At 51.5% G+C, this 20963-nt stretch overlaps 1 protein-coding gene across 1 annotated transcript; it reads left to right on the plus strand.

Moving 5' to 3' along the window:
* Positions 1–10673: 10673 nt before the first annotated feature.
* Positions 10674–12601, plus strand: FEZF2 (FEZ family zinc finger 2). The gene is made up of 4 exons (XM_026052658.1): positions 10674–11447; positions 11544–11678; positions 11786–11918; positions 12283–12601. Exons 1-4 carry the CDS (start codon positions 10674–10676, stop codon positions 12540–12542), a joined length of 1302 nt encoding a protein of 433 aa, XP_025908443.1. The 3' UTR covers positions 12543–12601.
* The last annotated feature ends 8362 nt before the right edge of the window (positions 12602–20963 follow it).

Consider the following 20963-nt stretch of genomic DNA (forward strand, 5'->3'; position numbering starts at 1 on the left):
TAAGAATAAATTATGGAGTCTTTTTATGTCTGCCTTAGAAAAAAAGAACTTAAAAGCTGAGATGTAAGAGCCCCCACCTCTCAGAATAAAGGCATTTTCTTTTCTCATGGGTGTTTTTACAGTTTATTAATAAAGAAGATGGTTTTCAGAATGGCTCCCAAAAGTCGGGGGGGGGGGGGAAACAAACTATATATTCCCCAGATACAAGAGCATTCCTGGTGTCACCTCAGCAGCTGTTCCTGCTGCTATCAGCTCACTACAGCTAGTGACCTACCTTGTTAGATGTTAGATGTCTAACTGCTGGTGCTGGTCCCCGTTGTTACGGTGCCATTAGCCTTGCCCTGCGCTTACTTTCCACCACAAAGCCTGTATTTGTATTTTAGCATCTTGGACGAGGCTGGTGGCAGCAGCCTGGTGGGCATTGCAGCTGCATGGCACACGGGCAGCCTTTGGGCTGGAGTTACAAACCAGGATGGTTCAGCGGAAGGCACATTAAGCTGGACCTTTCCTGAGGTCGCTTAGGAGAGGTTTTGAAAGCAGCTTACAATCACCCCATCCCACTGGCCGATACAAACTGAAAATGACTCCAACCAACCAGGACATTAGACTCATGGAGAGAGAAAAACGGATCGTCTGCTGCCCCTCACCTTGAAGCACATCAGTCTGCCACGACCACAGGGAATGAGGACATACATTCATCTCCTACAAATATAGGATGGGCAAATTCTTTAAAATGTCCTGCCTGAATTAACCTCCCTGTCATATATGGACCATTACACTAAACCATCTTCCAGCACCCAACAGACATAAGATGCTCTCAGGCTTCTGGTAGGAGGGAAGACCCTCTAGTGAGCGTGTTAGGTTTGGTTAGGCCTATTCATGCACTAGCATAGACAAGGCCTTCAAGCCATGAACCCCAACTGTAACTCAACAATGTGGTATGTGGGACTTCTTGGGTTTCATTTTGCTCCATGATGCTGATAGAAGAATTGTCAGGAAAAAAAGCCACCTGTGGGGAGTTTGGTAGGAATGTAGCCTTGTAGCCATTGACACTAGAAACTTACCCCACTATCATAAAAATAAATCTACCATCCAGCTATGCAGGTATTGGACACAAAGAAGCTAAGTAGATGAGTGTTTAAGTCAAACTGAGTCCTTCAAAGACCACCTCAGGAGCTTCTGCAAGTCGGACACATATGAAAACCACCTCTATCCTGCTGTCTGTTATGCCTGGAGCTTTTAATCCCTCTCCAAAACCCATCTGAAGTCCTCAGGGGACCTGCTGGACAAAACAAGCCTCACAAGACAAAGCAATGAATGAACAGCAAGCATCACATAGTCCCATCTCGGTGGTTGTGCACAGAGACCATGACAGTGCCACCGCCTGCTCCTGAGCACCATCCAGCATGCGGGGCTCCTGAACTGCTGTGTCCGTGTCCTCATGGACTCCCCCACTCCAAACATTTATATGAAGGGCAACAGCACCAAGAAGAGTCCCTAGACCAGCCACCAGGCTGGCAGCGAAGAGCCCCTGGGGACGAGCCAGGTTTGCAGCTCTGCTCCCCGTCGGGCAGAGCAGAGCTAGAGAAACAGCTTGATCCTGCTCTGCAACAGGCTCCAGCCTTGTTTTCTTTTTCTTTTTTTCTTTTTAACATGAAACATTTATTGGGTAAAAACACAGCCCACTTCCACCTGCCACCTTTCAAAATAGTGAGCCCTGCTCAGTTTTTTGAATGAAGGAGTGTGGGCGCAGCCTGCGGGAGCTGCTCCCTGGCTGCGCCTCGCGAACGCGCCCAAGCGCTGCCCGAAGCGGCGCCTCGCAGATGCCCTGTCTGAGGTGCTGTCATCAGCAGCGATCCTACAGCCTGCAGCAGCTTTTCACACGTCCTCCAACCCCAAAGAACCCCCCCATAGCATCCATGACAATCCTAAGGCTTGGCCCACATGTTGAAAACAAGGAGCTAACTTATTTCCTTGCAGGAGTTTGGACCCGAGGGATGAGCTCGGTGTTACCCACTTGGGCATGAGTGGGGAGAAGAGCTAGTGCAAAGGCAAAGCTGCATTTAACCTCCTGGTCCCGAGCTTGCAGCCTGTGGTCGAGCAAAGGAGCATGCAGCAGCCTGGGCCCCACTCTGTTAATCCCAGACTAGATGGGAATTGCACCACAGAACCATGAGCAAGGAGTGCAGAGTGCTGGCTTGGGTTAATCCCCCCTGAAAGGTCACATCCACAACGGTTTGGGTTCATATGAACAACGTAAGTCCAGATTTAAAACCCTCCTGGCCACAGACTTACGCTTTGGCTAGGGCTCACGCTCCTGCAGGCTAGCGCTGTATCCCGGGCAGGATCAGTGGGAATATGCTGGCAAACCAGGACGAAGGCAAAGGCAAAGGTCTCCTGCTGGTCTAGCAAAACCCAACTGCTCAAGTGGGCCGAGCTCCGTCAGTCGAAGGACTTTCTGCCAGGACAACGGCGCCTGCATGAAGAAGTCTGACGGAACAGTTATGTCAATCAGTTTTGGAGAAAGCGGAAAATTTCACTCTTCTGCCAGCAAAATTTTAAATGATAGATCAGGCCAAAACTTCTCTCATATTTACAGGGAGGTCCAGTGAAAATATCCTTTTTTTGACAGACTTACTTAAAGCATGTGGCGTGGAGACTGAAAATGCTATCAACTATTTGACTGACAAGTGTCAGCAGCTGTTCATCCAATTTGTTTTATATTTCAGCAACTAACAGATTCTTTCCCCTCTGCTGTAATGCATGTCTCCTGGCCCATAGGCATCTTAGAAATTGCTTTTCTGCCTCTCTAGTGACCAAAACGTCAAAAATATTAGAAGACAACTGGTGTTCAGAAGCATAAAGAGGCACGCAGCAAAGCAAAGATGATTTTGTCAACGTTCAGGCTGCATTCTTTGAAAATAAAAAAGGCACAGCAAAACCTAAGGCAAATATTACCTCACTAAGCTTTAAAAGAAAAAGCTAAAGCAAACAAAGGCCAGCTGGAATGGGCACTGTATTTCTAATTCACCTCGTGTGGTTCTTGTGCCATCACTACCCAAGTTTTGTCCAAAACAAGTGCTTGGTGACGTCCCCTCTCACCCGAGTCACTAGACAAGTTCCCTCAAACCATTCACAAAAATTGGCTGCCTTGGTCTCAAGTCTAGCAGTGCTCTCAGAAACTGGCTGGTATCTGGCTGCATTTAAAATAAGCTGGAGCTTTTGTAGGTGCCAACTTGTGCTGAGCTTGCTTGACTAAAAAGCCACCTCTACCTGGGGAGCTGCATTCAGTGGTATTCCCTTTATTCAGGCCTGTTTAGGCTCTGGAGCTAAACATGAATTGGTATTTTCCCCAGCCTTTCTAAAAGATGCATATTCCATTTCAAGTTGTAAATCTGCATTTCTTGTAACTATGCAAAATATGGGAGAAAAAAAGTGCAGAGATTATATGCAATCTGCCAGCAGAGTTGTGTGCCATGAGGAAAATGCCTCACAGGTCAAAACAAAGAAAAACACTGAGCAACAAATTAGTTGCAGGCAGTAGCTAATATGGAGATCAAAAGATTAAAATCAACATGCAACGATGAAATCACTGGAATAATAGGAGCACTTAAGAAGATTAAGTCAATAACAGAGTCAAGTAGCACAAAAATAAGATTTTGATTATACTGTAAAATTTGATATTGGAAGAGCAAAAGCAATTACAACCACGGCAAGCTTTGCTCTCCCCGCCTTAGACCATCTTGGCTCATTTCCTATGCAACGAATACAGTTGTTGGAATCAACAGAAATGTTGTGACTCAAGTGCTCGACTCCAAACCAAACCAGGTGGTCAGATCAGCGCGGGGAGTGACAAGACGGGGTCTGTGTGGCGAAGACTTGTTGCGGATCCTGGAGCATACAACAGCTGTGGGGAACAAAGGCCGCGCCATCCAGGACAGTTTTCAGCAGATAGAGAGCCCCAAAGCAGCTGATCCTGTCCCAGGATGTCACTGGAGAGGACAGTGAGCACTGGGAGGAAGGAGGAAGCAGCTCCAAGGCTGGAAATGAACTGGGCTGCAAACTCTCATGATGGACAAGGATTTTTTCTCCTGTGCAGCTGACAAGTTGAAGGTTGTGGGTTTGGTTTGGCAACGTACATCAGAGGCAGGGCTCACCAGACCCTGGTCACCCCAGACAAGGACAAGGACACGTCCCAGAGCCACGTTCCCCAGAGCCAGAGGCAATCGGGGAATACAAACCAGTCAGGAGGAGAAATACAAGCAGCCGGGTGCTGCTGATGATCCCTGCAGCACATGTGCCCTTGGTCAACACAGGCTGGGAACAAGCAAGCCGGCCTCTCCAGCGTGCATCTTTTCCATCCCGCTCTGCGCTGTGCAACAGCCTGAGAGTCGCCCGACAAATTTAGTCCTCACCTGAGCTGGCCCAGAGCTCCTGCCCCTAAGCAACCCTCTTGAAGCAAGGAAAACCCTACCTTTGTTTTTCAGAATTGATACGTTTTGCTCAGGACAGGCTCCACTCTGCAAAGTCCACGTCCTTGGAGCAGGCAGGGGATGAGGCCTCCACATGCACCGGCTCCGTGTTGCTTGGCTGGAGATGCTCTTCCTCACTCATCCCAGAGACGGCCACAGGGCACCACATCACATCCCAGCCTCGATCGGGAACCAAAGGCTCCCCTAGGAAGAAGTGGAAGAGGCCTCAGTGTCCCCAGCACAACCCAATAATCTTGGAGCAGCCGGTGGGTGCCAGGCGCCAGGGTGTTGGAGGCAGAGCCGGAGCTGCTGCCCTGCTCCACAGATCTGACGACGATCCCCGGGTTTTTCCACTAAATTAGTTCTTCAGCATCAGTAACTCCAGCCCCACCCCCACCCCAAATCACAAGCTAGGCTCGTAATTGAATCAAATAAATAAATTATCAGCTATTTTTACAGAATTTGTGGGTGTTCTTCAACGTTCAAGGAATACTTGGGTCAAGCATTGGAAGTTTTTCTCCTTTTCTTTTTTTCCTGCAATAACAAGGTCTGGCTTTTCCGTTTGGGTTCTGGTTGCTCAGGGGATTTTCTTACTGGTTCTTTCGGATTGCGCCTTCCGGGCCAGAAAGCACCAAAAAGGAGATTCCCAACGCGAGCGGTTCCGGCCCATTGCAGCGGGATCTTGGCAGGGCTCTGCAGCGGCCGTCTCGGTGCTTGTGTCCATGTCAGCTTCACGAGTCAACATCGGATAACGCCGCTCCTCACAGGACACAGTATCCATGGACGAGGACCTCTGGGACAGCAGCATGGACTATGGCCAAGGGGCATCCCAACCAGAAAAGAAATGATCAACGTTGGCTGGGGAGCGAGTTACAAAACGACTGAGACAACGGCAGCTGATTTTGGCTTTGGGGACATTTTATTTCTATGCATTTTTGAAGCAAGAAATTTAGAAAACGAAACATTTCTCTATTTCATTAAGGAGAGGATAATTCAGAACATGTGGGGTTTGGCCCACTTTTTTTTTGGCTATGTTTTCAAGTGAAAAAATGAGAGAAAAAAAGAACACAAAACTGAAGTGGGCTTCTACCCATTTTCACTGCTTTTTTGCTCCTTTTTCTGAAATGTTTTCAGTAGGAAAGTGAGAACAGGGCCATCCCCCCATTATATTCTCCCTCTCTACTTCCTCCCACCTTTTCTCCTAAATAGAAAATAAGGGAAAAAAAAAAAAAAACAGAATTAAAGAGAAAAAAAATTAAATGCTCTATTTCAAAAAGAAAATTTACAATATTACAAAACATGGGCAGTGGGTATCTGTGGGCTTCAGTTTTCAAAAACGGAATGCAGCATTGCTCTATTATTTTGAGGTTAAAAAATATAATAAAAATAAAATGAATAAAATGGACTGTTTTCAACGTGAAGGCAAAGAGCAGCCCATTCCTTACGCATGTGGCTGCTGTCCTCCCCAGACACGTGGCTCGTGGCACAGGGTCTCCCGCAGGTCCCAGCCTGGCCATGCGGTGCAGGACGTTCCCGCAGGGTCTGAGGAGGATGGAGATCCCGTCGGGATGGAGGCCCTGTCGGGATGGAGCTGCTAGTTACCGTGGCTGCTGACAGGCAAACCCGAACAGGCTCTGCCTCACGCTCCCAGCGCTACGGAAGGAGGAACAGGCAGAGAAAAGGAGTTCATTCAATTGCGTCCGCTTGGCAGGACCTACAGCATACACAGGGAGAAGTGGAGAGCCAGAAGTTGCCGTTTTTAGCCTTACATAAACCAGGTCGTTGCCATCAAGGTGCTCCTGGGGCAACTCTAACCGTGGGGACCTATGGTGCTGCTGCAGCTGGGACAGGTCTCAAGCAGCTTTGAGGGTGGGTTGGCTCCTGAAAAATTAGCCTGATATTAAAAATATTGAAGCTACTGGTGACAAAGGAGGTGACAAGGGACCGGTTTCCACCCACCAGGGCCATGCTGGGCCAATGCGTGCCCAAGCTCCCCACCAATTGTCCTGAGCTCCCCTGCAATTCCTTCAGGGCTCCAAAACCTGCCTCTGTGGCACGTTATCCCAAAAAGTTCATTATACTGAATTTTGTATTGAAAAAAAAAATAAAAACAAAAAAAAACCCCACACACATGCTTAAAATAACCTGCCTCCATAGACACAGCGACAGGCGTGCAGGTCGGTGATCGGGATGGGTCTCTGGTCTGGAGGGACCCAGCGCCTCTGGCCCGGCCAAGGGCCCTCGGCGGCCGCCATGCAAGCCCTGGGGAGCAGGGGGGGTCACCTGGGGGCTGCAGCTGCCCCCCCGGCTCCTGCAGTGCCCACCGCGACCCTTGGGACACCCCCGGGCCCATGCAGACACCCTGCACCACGGAGGAGCCCATGAAGCCCCGCAAAGCGCCCCCAAATTCCCCGGGGGGCACGGAGGGTAGCTGGTGCGGGACGGGCAGCGCAACCCTCTCCTTAACGGGCCCTAGCGCTCGCACAGGAGCTAAGGGAGCTGCAAGCGGGACCTCTTCCCCTCCCCAGCCCCCAAACCGGTTTTCCCTTTGGTTTGGAGGAATTGGTTGCTCCAAGTGGTTGCTCCTTTCGTTGCTTGCAAATACGTCCCCCCCTCAAAACAACAACAACAACAACACCCTCTGCCTGCGCCCGATGCAAAGCGAGCTCCGGCCCAGCGCCTCGGCACCCGCCGGGGCTCCGCAGCACCCCCGGCCCAAAAAGGAATAAAAAAACTCCCATAAACAAGCAAGGCGGCGTAGAAATCAAAGCCACCATTTCAGAGGGAGCTCGGAGCGTAACGCTAACAACTTTCGGCAGCTTCCACTGCGGAGTTTAAGCAGCTGCCACGTTAAATAACGAGGGGGATCCGAAGTTATCTGCCAGCGGAGCAGAAACGCCCCGCGCCGAGGGCCGGGGGCGGCTCGGGGGGCAGCGGAGCCGCCGCTCGCCCGGGACCCCCGCGCGCACGAGGGGCTGCGGCAGGGGCGGCCGGGCCGCGTTTCGAGGTGTCCCCCCCGCGATGTGTCCCCAGCTGGGGCTGGGGGCGAGGCGGGCACTACACGGAGGCGGGCAGCAGAGCGGCGCGCCCGGCGCCCGCGGCCCCCGCACCCGCTCGGGACGGGACCCGCCACTCGTTTGCGTGGAGAGGCAGCGGCACAAAAATAAGAGCGGGGCGAGCGCCACGAGGGGCTTTTCCACAAGCTCCTTTCAAGAAGACGAAGAAAAAAAAAATCCTCAAACCGTTTCTCGCGTCCCAGTGTCGGGGTGAAGGGTTAAAACGGGAGAGACGAGAGCCGCTGCGGTCAGCGGCTGGGGCAGCTCCATCCAACTCCGTCGTTTTTAATGCGCTTCCCGGACCGGCGCGAGCAGAATCGATGGAGACGGCCCCCAGCTGTGCCTAAACCTGCGATTTCAATTAAAACGCGGAGCCCCGGGGCGTACCGCTCAGCCGCGATCCCCGGCCCGGGACCCGGAGCGGCTCCGGCTCCGGTCTCGCTTTCCTCGCGGGCCCAGGGCTGCCGCAGCCGCCCCCGCAGCTGCTCCTTTCCCCCGGGTCCGGAGGAAGCGGGATGCGGCCCGGGAAACACGCGAGGCAGGAAACACGCCGGGAAGGGCGAGCGCAACGCGGGGAAGCTGCCAGGGGGCTCCCGGTCCTGGCTCTGCAGCCCTCTTTTATCCCGCCCGAAATCATCTCGTTTACAGAAAATATTTGTTTGCACTATTAGTTGGTACTGGAGTTAATTACTCAACGTGTGAGCGGGGAGTAATATGGATAAAAGCAGCCCCAGTGTTTATTGTGTGGGTGAGCTGTTGAGCGGTGCTTGAATAAACTGCAATTAGGGTTAGATAGAGATTAATTAACATGTGAGTGGCAAGGTGTAAAATAGTTCCCAACCCTCCACTCAGTATAATCTGCAGGCGAGGAAAAGAAGTTTGTGGAGGCTAATTAAATACTTGGCTAAAGGCAGCGAGCCCCGGAGCGAGCGGAGCCCCGCGGAGGCCAAACCGCGGGCACGGGGCTCTCCGCACCCTGAGCGGTCCCGCAGACTCCCCTGCGGCCCTCAACCCACCTCCCCCCCCAAGAAAAAGAAAATAAAAATAGACCTCCCCCCCAAATGGGGCATTTTCCCTCCCCTCGCTGTCGCAGCGAAGCCAGGAGGTTGGCGCTTTGGGGACGGCGACACCTGATGCTCCAAGTGGAGAGACACCCCCTCCCAAAAAGAAAGCTGCCCCAGGTGGGTCCCCCCCTCCTCGGGGCACCCCCGGGCGCCCCCCGCCGCCTCCTGCCAAGGGGGTCTCGGCGGCGCGTTGAGCTCCGCAGGTGGAAAATCCGGGGACAGGAGGCGCTGCTTTGTCACCCGCGCGCCGCATTCCTCCAAACTTTCTTAGGCGGGCTAGAAAAGCGGGAAAAAAAATATATAGGGGCCTTTTCATCGCTTGCTTTACCTCAAGGCTCGAGCTAAACCCTTCGTCGTTCCCCCCCCTCCCTTTTTTTCCCCCCATCCTTCCCCCGGATAATCCCCCTCTTTATTTTAGAAACGCACAAAACCCGGTTCCACGCAGCGCTATAGTGGCTGCGAGTGAAAGGGAAGGGATCGCGCCGAACCGCGGCGGGGAAACCGCTTGCGGTGAATAGCGAGGGCCGGGGGGGTTCCGCGGCCGCCCCCCGCCCCGCGGCAGCTGGAAACGGGGCGCCCTCCGCGTGGGCGCCTTCGCTCCGCGCAAGTCCCGCAGCCCCCCGTTTCCTTAGGGGGACCAACGGGAGAAACCCCCACAGCCGGTTGCGACCCGGAAAGAGGAAAATAAATAAATATATATCTATGTTAAAAAACGGGGGACACACACACGAAAATGGTTGGAAAGGAAAGGATATTCACCCGCTTGCACGCCCAGAAAGTCGGGCGCTTTGGAGGGGCGACAATTTGCCAACCTCGCGTTCGCAGAGCACGGCGGCGGGTTTTATTTTATTTTTATTTACCAGCGAAAACCTCGGACTCGTCTCTCTCCGCGTTTATTTAAGGCTAATCACCAGCCACTCTCATAAGGGAGGGGGGGTGGAATTAAACTTAGTTTAATTAACATTAATACACTGTCCTAATTAATGGGTTGGCTATTAATTTATACATGCTGGGGAGGTTCGCAGATAAGTGACAATTTATTAATTATCTTCCAGCTCGGTTGCAACGGAGCTGATTGCAGATGGGTTGCCAAAATAACTCGAGCATGGTTGCGTGGTAGTTGCTTTAGGAAAAAAAAAATCATTCTCCCCCTTCTTAAAAAAAAAAAAAAAATCCTCACGCTCATTCCGAGTGGCTCTTGTAACCCCAGCAAGAACTGGAGCGCTCTTTTCCACCCAACTTGTGAATCGCACTTGCCTTCTAATTTGCCACATGCAAAACGATTCCTCTGCTTTGCAAGTTGCTTTTTAAGAAGGGAGAGAGAGGGGGGGGGGAAGAAAAAGAAAGAAAGAAAAAAAACCCCAGCTCGCACACGAGCGATTCTGTGCGTCTTAAACTGGAAGGAAATTGTGCGTGGAGAGGGGAGAGGGGGGGGCTGCTTTTCCTCTCTCTGCCCCAACCCACTGAGCTCCAGCCCGGCGCCTCGGCTCGGGGAAGCTCCATGGTGGCATTCCCATGTCATTCTGCTCCAAGTGACTTCATGTGATGTCAGCTTTAAATGTACGAGACAGGGATCTGACGCTCGGGAAGATGTTGGCTATCAAAATGTGACTGTGGCCACGCCGCGCTGCTTGGATGCGTCTCCTCGGCGCCGGGCAAAGGTAACGCGTCCCAACGGGAGCCCAACTTCATTTCCCGACCCCCCTGTCCCTCCCGGACCGCGGCGAGCAGCGGCGCTGGGCTGGGGGGCGCTTTTTTTTTTCCCCTCTTTTTTCTTCTCTCTCTCTTTTTTTTTTTTTTTTTTTTTTTCTTTTTTTTTTTTTTTTTTTTTTAATACTAACAAGGTCCGGCTTGCATGTTTCTTGGGCGCGCTCCGCTTAATGAGCGGTAATCTGGTACCCTCCGTGCCATTGTTCTTGGCTATGTTCATTTGAATGTAAATAGGGAGGGGGGCGATGGAAAGGGGGGGTGGGGGGATGAGAGGGGGGGCAGAACAAGGTGCTTATTAAATTGATTTGTCCCGTGGCTTTTCCGGAGCGCAGAGCCGCGCGCGGGAGCGAGGTCCCGCCGGGCGCAGCGCCATGGCGAGCTCGGCGCCGCTGGGGACGGTGATGGGCGCGTCGTGCCGCGGCGGCGCCGCTAACCCCGCCAAGAGCCTCGCCTTCTCCATCGAGCGCATCATGGCCAAGACGTCGGAGCCCAAGGCGGCCCCGGAGCCGCGGCCGGGCGGGCCGGAGGCGGACAAGAAGACGCCGAGCCTGTGCTCACCCCTTCCCTGCGTGATCCCCATCCCGCCGCTCGCCTACGAGGTGCCCCCCAAGACTCTGCTCAACTACTCGGAGCTCTGGAAGAGCAGCGCGCGCGGCGGCGCGGGGCTCTGCAAGGCCAACTGCGGCGTGTGCTGCAAGGCAGAGCTCGCGCTGGGCCCGCCGGGCGGGCGGCTCGTGAAGCCGCAGGTCATTCACCAGGCGGGGGCCATGCCCGCCGCCCCCCGCTCCCTCTACTACTTCAACTACCTGGACGGCGCGTACCACCCTGCCGACCTGCTGCACGGACAGCTCTTCCCCTCGGGCCTGCTGGGCGGCCCGGCGCCGGGCGGCCTCGCGGCACACCACAAGCTTTTCCTGCTGGAAAACGCCAAGCTGGCCGGGCTGGCGGCCGAGAAGCTGCCGCCGCCGCCTCCGCCGCCGCCTCCGCCGCCTTTCGCGCACAAGGAGCGGCTGCCGGGGCACCTGGACCAGGTGATGAAGGAGGCGGCAGAGCGCGGCGGTCCCAAGGGCCACCCCAAGCTGGGCGGCGGAGGCGGCGGGGCCGAGGGCAAGCCCAAAAACTTCACCTGCGAGGTGTGCGGCAAGGTAAGGGCCGAGCGGGGAGGGGTGTGTGTGTGTGGGGGGGGTGTTCGGGGTGTCCCCCGCTTTCTCCCGGCGTGTGTAACCCAGCTCGCCCCGCAGGTCTTCAACGCGCACTACAACCTCACGCGCCACATGCCCGTGCACACGGGCGCGCGGCCCTTCGTGTGCAAGGTGTGCGGGAAGGGCTTTCGCCAGGCCAGCACCCTGTGCCGCCACAAAATCATCCACACGCAGGTAGGTGGCGGCCGAACCGCTTCTCCTACACCTCCGACTCCCCTCACACCTCCCCGAAACCCCAACGCTTCCCTTAACGCTCCCCTCACGGGCCCGTCGCTCCGCAGGAGAAGCCGCACAAGTGCACGCAGTGCGGGAAGGCCTTCAACAGGAGCTCCACGCTCAACACGCACATCCGCATCCACGCCGGCTACAAGCCCTTCGTGTGCGAGTTCTGCGGCAAGGGCTTCCACCAGAAAGGTGAGCGGGGCCGGGCCGAGGCCGTCATTAGCGAGGATTAATTGCGGCGCGGGCAGAGCGGTCCCAATTACCGGCCCCTTCAGCGGGGCCAGCCTGCGCTTCTCCTTTAAATGCTTTTTAAGTGAGCGGTGCCGGGCCCCGCTCCTAATCCCGGGCCCCGCATTTGCCGCGGGTCACCACGCTCGCCCTGCGTCGTGTTTGCGCTGCACCCCTTGCGCGCTGCTCCGCGTACCGAGTGTGACAAGTTCGGCGGGGGGGGGGGGCGCGAGGACACTTCTTAGTGCCCCCCGTCCTACCTGTGCGCGCTACGGCCCGAGCACCCCCGGGTAACCGTAATTCCCTCCCCGCTTCTCCCATCCCGCAGGCAACTACAAGAACCACAAGCTGACGCACAGCGGCGAGAAGCAGTACAAGTGCACCATCTGCAACAAGGCCTTCCACCAGATCTATAACTTGACTTTCCACATGCACACCCACAACGACAAGAAGCCCTTCACGTGCGTCACGTGCGGGAAAGGATTTTGCAGAAACTTTGACTTAAAGAAGCACGTCCGAAAGTTGCACGACAGCGTCTCCAGCGCAGCGCCGCCGCCGCGGGACCCTGCGCGCAGCGGCCAGAGCTAAGGGCCGCCCCGGACCTGCTCCTCCAGGCCAGCACTATTTATCCAAAGCAGCCTTTGCTTTTTTTTTTTTTTTTCTTTTTTTTTTCTTTCTTTTTTTTTTTCCTTTCTCCCCAGCGGGCTCTGCCGCGAGCGCTCCCGGCCGCACTTGTACATAAGAGGAATCGTATTTAGCGGCGCCGCGCTGCGCTGCGGAGCCGAGCGGCCCTCGAGGGCGCGGGGCTGGCGGCCCCCGACGCCCCTCACACGTGTCTGTAAATCTCCATTTTAAATGTACGCTCGAATAAGTGAGGAATATATATATATAACTATATCTATATCATGGGACAATAAAGCGGCCCCTTCGTAGCTGTCTCATTTCCCACCTGGGCTCCAGCCCGAGCCGGGACCGCGCTCACACAGGCGCTGTCCCCTTGTGTCCCAGGATCCCGGCCGAGCCCGGGGGGATCCAGAGGAGGGAAGGGGGCGGCGGCGGCTCCGGACTCGGCGCTTCCCGCCACCGCTTCGCGGGGTCCCCTCGTTAAGACGCGATGGGGCCGCCCCTGAGCGCCCGTCCTGCCCTGCATGCAGATGAAATGATCTCCGCTCGCCTCCTGACTAATGACCCAAATTAAGAGGGGAAAATACAGGCCCTTCGAACCGCATTACATTAATCTAATCACTCCCAGCAGGCCGCAGAAACTCTTTTTGATCAGAATATGGATAATCAAGCACTTGGACTACACTAAATATTCCCTTCTTGTCCCTCCGGCTCCCCTGTTTTTAATGCGTGAGTGTCTATTTCGGCCACGTCGTTAGCAGCGATGTCACCCCCGCGGGCTGGGGGCTCCCAGGGAGGCGCGGAAGCCGCGCGACACCGAGGGGCTGGGGACGCGCTAAGGGGACACTCGCCCGTCCCCAGTTCCTCTGGGGATTAAGCGGACGGGGAGAAGCGAGGCCGGGCGGCGTGGGAGCAGAGAGGGAGCCTCGCCCGCTGCAATTACACCTCGCTCGAGTTGCATTTAGTATTATTATTATTATATATTTTTTAAAAGTGCCAAAAGTTTCTTTTGGATGGTCTGGGCCGGGTGAGGTGCAGCGAACGGCGCTCATTGATCCCGGCAGCGGGGATAGATGCTGCCGGCGTTAGCTGAAAGATTGAGGTGGAGAGTTGCGACTTGAAGGGTTTGTTTTTCTTTCTCACTTTTCTTTTCTTTTTTTTTTTTTTTTTAATTTATTATTATTAATGCTGCTGTTATTGCCACAAGTCGCTGACGAGGAGCGAAGTCCCTTCTGCTCATCCCGTTGCGAACCGGGCGCGAGCGGCACCGCGGGGACGACGGGGACAGCGGGGAGGGACCCGCCAGCCCCGCGGCGGGACCCGCTACGTGGCCGCAACGGGGAGCGCGCGGAGCGGGAGGGAAGCGGCGCTTCCTCCGCACCCCGCGTTGCTCCGCGGGGCGCAGGTCCCGCTCCTTGACGCTACGCGCGCTCTAATTTTAAAGCGGGACTTTGTCCCGGCGCTGCCTCTGCGGGGACCCCGCCAGCCCCGCACACTCCAGGTACCTCCTCCCTCCCAAGACGTCTCTGTTGCCCGCGGCTGCACTCGCCGCCAGCGCAAAACCCGCGCAAAACCCGCGCACGGCAGCGCCAGCAGCAACCAGGGGAGAAAGGGGGCCGGGTTGGAGGTGTCTCCGTGCAGGGCTCGGGGAGGGAGAGGAGGCACCACAGGGCCGCCCCCTGCCCAGCCCCTCGGCGCGGTGAGGGGCGCCGGGCCCGCAGCCCCGCGCTGGGGAGCGGCCGCGTTGCCCTTTTCCCTGCACTCCGCTCTCCAAACGTCTGAGCAACCGGTTTGCTGCTAGAAACATGTTAATTGCCAGCGGAGCTCATTAAGGCATGCACATGCAAAACACAGCGAGGGAGATTAAATGGACAAAAGCGCAATAATGAACTGTCAACAATCGGACCCATCTACACGACCAGGAGCACTCAAGAATGAGGCATTTAGAGGCAACAAAGGATTGTCTGGGACAGGAAGAAAGGACGACCTAGACTTTTGTTTAGTCAACACAATTGATTACAAATGAGAGATTAACAGGATAGCTTCAGAGTTTTTTTGAAGGAGGCAGAAGAGAAAAGTCCAATTAAGTGCACCGAATGTTAACTACATTGATTTCCACGGCCAGCCCTAGAGAAATTCTCATTAAACCATCCCTGGCGATCCCTTTTGGAAAGTAATTTGTCTCCCTGATGGAGCAGAGAAAGGGAGCCGTGTAAAGAGAAAGAAGCGCTAGTTCTTGGCACAATGAGCTTAGGAGACACACTGGAAAGAGCCAAAGGGGGAGTTAATGAGCATCTGACAAGCCGCTTGGACCCGGGCCTGGAGAGCAGCGATGAAAAGATGGAATTGGCCAACAACTATTCTTTATATCAAACATAAAAAGGCCAATCTGAAACAGGGCTGCTCAAAGCTGGTGGGGAAGAGAAGAAAGGCCCCGCCGGGGGGTGGAGCGCAGGGCCCGGCCGCCCCGTTGGGACGCGGGGGGAGAGAAACGCGCAGCCGCATCCCCCTGCCCAGGGGAGCCCCAGGCCGGGTGACCCCCTCTCCGACGGCCTCGCAGCCCCCCGGGCCGTCCCGAGCCCGCCCGGCCTCGCAGCCCGCGGACACTTGCAGCCGCCCCGGGCACCTCGCGCAGGTTGATGCGGCCAAGAGCCGCCCCTGTCCCGCTGCGGACGGGACTCGCCCGGAGGAGGCTCTTAAATCAGCTTAGAGCTCGTTAATAACAATTTTGGCTTAAGTCTGTATTGACTCAGGTTTAGGAAAGGCTTAGCACTTTCGCTTAAGTCAACACGAGGGTTGCAGCGGCACAGGCCGCCCAAGGGCCGCCCCGCTCCGCCCCCGCGTGTCCCGCACGAGGCCGTCCCACGCGCGGAGCGGCCGTGCGAGGCCCCTGGTCCCTTCCCCACCTCCCGCCTCTGCCCCTCGCACCTCACGTCGAGGCGCTGGTTGCTCCTCGCTCGCCCGCGCGCTCCGTGTGGCAAGATGGGGAGCCCAACAGGTGACTTAAATTAAAACTAAAAGAGGGAGGTGCTCAGGGGCGCCTGGGCGCAGCTCTGAGGTTTGGGAAGCACCCCGGCAATCGCGCGTCCCGTCACGGGAGGAGCCCGGCTGCCCCCAAGGGCCATTTCGTCCCCACCGAGCAAAATAAGGGAGGGCAGGGAAAGGAAGGGCCTGTCATAGAGCTCGGGAGCAAGGTCACAAAGCCCGGAACGAGGCAAAACGGAGCTTACAAAAACCGCGTCCTTTGCTGCCTCTCGAGCTTGCAGGAGATGCGACCTTCTGAGAAACTTTAGAAGCGCTCTGGTCTAAAGAAAAAAAAAAAACATACATATTTATATACACACACACACACATACTTATAGGTCGGCGGGCACAGTTCGCACCTCGCTTCCCTCACACGTCTCCCCGGGGCGAGCGGACCCTCCCTCGGTGCCACATGAACAGGAGCTTTCTGGTTTATAACCAGCCTTCTCCTTGGGTTCACTGTGTGAACGAAGGGAGGAATCCGCAGCGCTGGATGATCGCGTCGCTGAATGGATCCAGCCACAGAGAGCTGGGGGTAGGAGGGAAGAGCCAAATGCACCCGGAAGGTTAACGAAAAGAAACGCCCGAGAAATCCCAGAAAGTGGATGAAATTGTTTAAACTTATTCTAAATAGCATCTGCCTGAGGGAAAAGCGATTGTTTCATTCAGGCACAAAACCTATATATATATTTTTTTTAACTCTTATGGACTTACGGATATATTCTCTATAGTCACGATTACTATTACAAATTCTCCCAAAGAAACCCACAAGCAGCGAAGCTATCGCTTCCTAAGGGATGAAGAACACGTAAAGTGATCAAGAAAGCCTAAAATGATGAATACATAACTGGTTTCAGTCTACTTGTTCTCCCGCCGCTGCCTGACGACGCTCAGACGCCTATGAACCGATCAAGTGTCTCCTTTTTGTCCCCTCGTGTAGGTTTTCCTCGCGCTCAGCGCGATCTTACTGTCAAAATGGAAAATAACTGAGAAATGTTCCTTTTTTATCCCCCCTTTGAGCAATTCTATCGTCTCAGAAAAACCGCCTGGAAGAAAAAAAAAAAAGAAAAAAAAAGAAAAAAAATCATGTCCAAACTAGATAAGAAACGCGTGAAGAAACGCGAGTATGCGAACGAAAAATTCTCTTTTCCAACACCACTGGGCGACAAGTACTAATTTATTGCGACTTTCCACTACGCACTGGCCAAGGAGAGTAACTTACTTAAACGACGGCAAATTTTACTCTTTTTATTTTTTTTTTTTTGATTAATTTGCAATATATTTGTAAAATGATCTTAAGGCAGCTGTCTCTGCTTGAATCTGTTTCAAAAGTGTGATGTAAATAGTGTCTCACACTGTTCTGCAGCCTATTAGGGCTTTCTGGTAGGTGATACGACTGGGAGTCAGGACACCACACGTTTATTTTTAAGATCATCGTCATCACTACTGATAAAACTTACGGGAAGGAGTGATCGTACTTCCTATGTGCATGTATCAATGACAAAACACGGAAAATAACTTTAAAAAAAAAAAGCTGGAAGGCTGTAGAGAAAACAGGTAGAATTTACAGCGTTTTCAAAAGCCATCTCAGCTAAGTTTGAAAGGAATAGCCAATTACTGAAATAAATCACCCTATTTCACCTTTTCCACCTCTCCTTTCCATAAGGGCTAAGGATGTCTATCCATATCTTATTAATAAGATAAACAGGCACTCATCACAAGTAATTCAGCGTGGAAATATTGTTCAAGCAATGGGAAGCAGATACATAAGCCACTCGGGATTCGCTAAGGCTCGATTTTTCTGCATTTAACTTCTGAATTTCTACTCTTCACTCCGCGTATTAGTAGTTTAGATTAGTGCTAGACAAAAACTAATGAAAAGAAATCCACCTAAGCGAAGTTCTGCCTTTTATGCCTGCTGTACTCGTTGCCCACACACTCACTTAGCGGCAGCAGCCACAATTTACGTGTAATTTGTACGTGTAATAGAGCACTGAAACGCACAAGCCAACGAATACAGGCTTAAAGCTTTACTCGACTGCAACATATTATACCCGTTGATTATAGCTCTTGGGTTGACATTATATTAGGGGTGATATTTAAGGTCAAGTTGTACCCGGACTAAACCATTAAGATGTAATGAAAATTACCACTGTGGAGCAAATGGTGCTTTCCCGAATTAACCTCTAAAACTACCTCTTATTTCAAATTCTCTTTTCTTATTTATCAGTACTTACCAGCCCAAGCTGAGCTTTAGTTTGAAATCTACGTCCCTGAGCTGCATTGTGTGAATAAAAAAGATAGAGAGGAAGAACTCAACTTAAAATCAAGCTCCTGACTTTTAGAAAAACATGGTCATGAATAAATACAATCAAGAAGATACTCTAATAAGTGTTAAATTTAAGGAGCACTCTAAAGCTTCTCGTTATTTCACATCTCAAATGAAGTTAATAGGCTTGAGAAAACGTTTTCTGGAGGAAGAATTCCTTATCCTAGGCAAAACTAGCATGCCTTCTGCTCCTACCCCCACAGCCAGAATAACTGAGAAAGTAAAAATCTCGGCACCGAGATGCTGGAAGGGACAGGCTGGATGAGCAGGCTGTGCTCCTAGGCTGCTACGGGGGTTACTCGTCTGCACATGAACTGACACGAGGGTGATTTAGCATTTCTTATAAAATACTCAAATATTAACTTACAAACAGGCAAAAACAACCCTTTTTGTTAACCCTACTGCTGTTCTCAATTGTTTTTCTCCACCCATCGGAAAAGAATGAGAGACAATAGGCTCTTAGGGCAATTGCAGCTTATTTATACATATGTAGTAGCACAAAAGGGCAAGCAGTTAGTCAAGAGTGCAGCGTAGCGGGTTATGCTCTGAGTGGAGGAAAAAAAAAAGAAAAATAGGTAGGAATCTACATAAGCTTTAAAAAAGTAAAATGACTGGGGGGAAAACTACATAGAATCAATATGCTTGAAATAACAGCCTTGATTCGGTGAAGTGTTGCTATTCTGAGTCTCGCTTAAACCCACAATTCAATTACACTGGTATCGTCAGTTTAGATTTTTTTTTTCTGCTTTTTGTCTGTTTGTTTGTTTTGTTTTTACACATCCTCCAGTATAAACAACACGAATACAAGGTACCTGTATCTATGAACACGCAGGATGTGAGCAAAGTCAGGCTTGGTAAAATACCGGGCGCTTGCAGAGCGGGGGTAGAGGGACCCGAGTGCTTGGGGACACCCCATGCGATGACTCCTGCCCCTGCTCGACCCCGTCTGTGTGACACAGCAGGAGACACGCAGCCCCCCACCGCCCCCCACGCCTCACTGGCCCGCTCTTTGGGGGGCACATGTTCTTATATATATAATATATATACATTCGTGCACTAGCTGTCCTGGTACTTCTACAACTATGCCATAGGAGTCATAAAATTTCCTCTTTGAGGAAGAGTATCTAACAATATTTAATACAGCTATGCTCAACGCATATTTGCAAAAAAAAAAATCTTTTTGCAGTGAAAAAACCAATATACAGGACTGCGGGTGCATCCTACAAAAGCCTCGATCCACCCAGCTGCCACCCCTTTACAGTCCACACACCCGGCTTTGCCTCCATAGGAAATCCCAAGAAGGACGGGGATGGGAACACCGGGTCCCGGTGTTTAGGCGGAGTCCAAGGAGATAAAGACCCAGATTATTCACACACATCAAGTACTTAAAGGCCCAGATTTCCCTGAGGATGCAAAGTCCAGGATGAATCCGTCTTTGTGAGCTACTAACTGCTCACTGATCCCTCCATTTTGGTCATTTAATTTCCTTAGTGTCTTCCTGTGTAATAGCTTTTCCCTTGTTATATTTTCAATTGTTTCCAACTACCCATTTATTTGGTTTTTTTTTTTTTTTTTTTTTTTTTTTTTTTTTATTTGGAGCACTTTCATACTAAAATACACACGTTCCTGCTCCATCAGATTGAGAAGCACATTGTGATCTTACAGAAGAAAATATTACCAACTTGTCTTTGTGACAGAACAGTGAGTAGGTATAAAATTGCAATGGTCTCTCTATGTCATTTTTAAAGCTCGCTGCCTGTAAGATGAAAGCCTAATTTGATATTTTTGTAGTTATGTAACAGTTCTAATATTTTGTGACATTTTGTATTGTGACACTATAGATGAAATTGTCATCGGACTGACACCCTTTACTGTTTATTCCTTAATTACAACTGTTAACAACACTGCAGAGAAGCGTGCTAATCTGCCATCACATATTATGAAAACAACGTTATTGTTACAAACACCAACACCCACTCAACAGGATATTTCTAAGATGGCAGTTTCTGTTAAAACTTACCAGTTTAATGGACACTTCAATAGAAAAAAAAAGTTTCAAATGAACTCTTCACATTCCCCTTGAAAATATAAAACAATTTGTAGTTGCAGCTGAAGTGTTTTATTTTGTTTGTTTTTCATGCCAGAGAATCTTCAGCGCATTTTAATCCAGACAAACCCAGTGTTTAATTTCAGAGAGAACAGTCTCTACAGATGTTGGTTCTTCAAGACTACCCAGACCTCCCATAATTTCCAGCTGTAAGTTGTTTCCCTCATTCTTACTGGACTCTGAACTCTCTCAACAGTTAATGGATGAATAATTAAGTTAGGATAATTAATTAAATACACTTTGCAATGAAATGAAAGCTGCCCTTTCAAACAAAACATTTTGGAGGAGTTACTGCCAAAGCAATCACGGCATTCACAAGAACCGTTCCTAAAAAGCACCCCAGTTTAAACAAAAATAGTTAAAATATCTCTGCTACAAAAATAATTCATATCACTTTGTAACACCCACACACTAATTCTCTAGTCGCCCAGCAAAGTCAGTAATTATTAAGCTTTCACATCCTCAGGTGTTGGCAGGGTCAACTTTTTTTTTTTTTTTTTTTTTTACTTCTAGGGCACAGGGGTAGAAGAATGATACATACCCTGTAAATGTAATATCTTTCATCAATCAAATCCTAATATCTTGTTATTAATTAAACAAATAAAAAAATAAAAAGAATGCTTTCTGTTTTCCTTGCTTTAGAAGGATGAAACTTTAGGCCAAGTCACACACCTGCAAAGATTTTCTATTCAATTGGTATTTTCAAAAGCAATATGTACTGGAGTAGTGGAAGGTACAAGAGAATTGCACAAAGAGTGAAACAAAAGATGTCACTTAGTTATGTCAACACAAAGAAAATAGCACTAAGGACAGCCTAAAAGTAACAAAACAAACTATCAAACAAAAACCAGAGACTTGTTTACTTTTTTTTTTTTCCCTCTTTTCCAGTGCATTAGACAAGAAATACAAACCAGGCAGCACAGCA

This window comes from Nothoprocta perdicaria, unplaced genomic scaffold, assembly GCF_003342845.1.
Source record: "Nothoprocta perdicaria isolate Ctin4 unplaced genomic scaffold, notPer1 scaffold_9, whole genome shotgun sequence".
Lineage (NCBI taxonomy): Eukaryota > Metazoa > Chordata > Aves > Tinamiformes > Tinamidae > Nothoprocta > Nothoprocta perdicaria.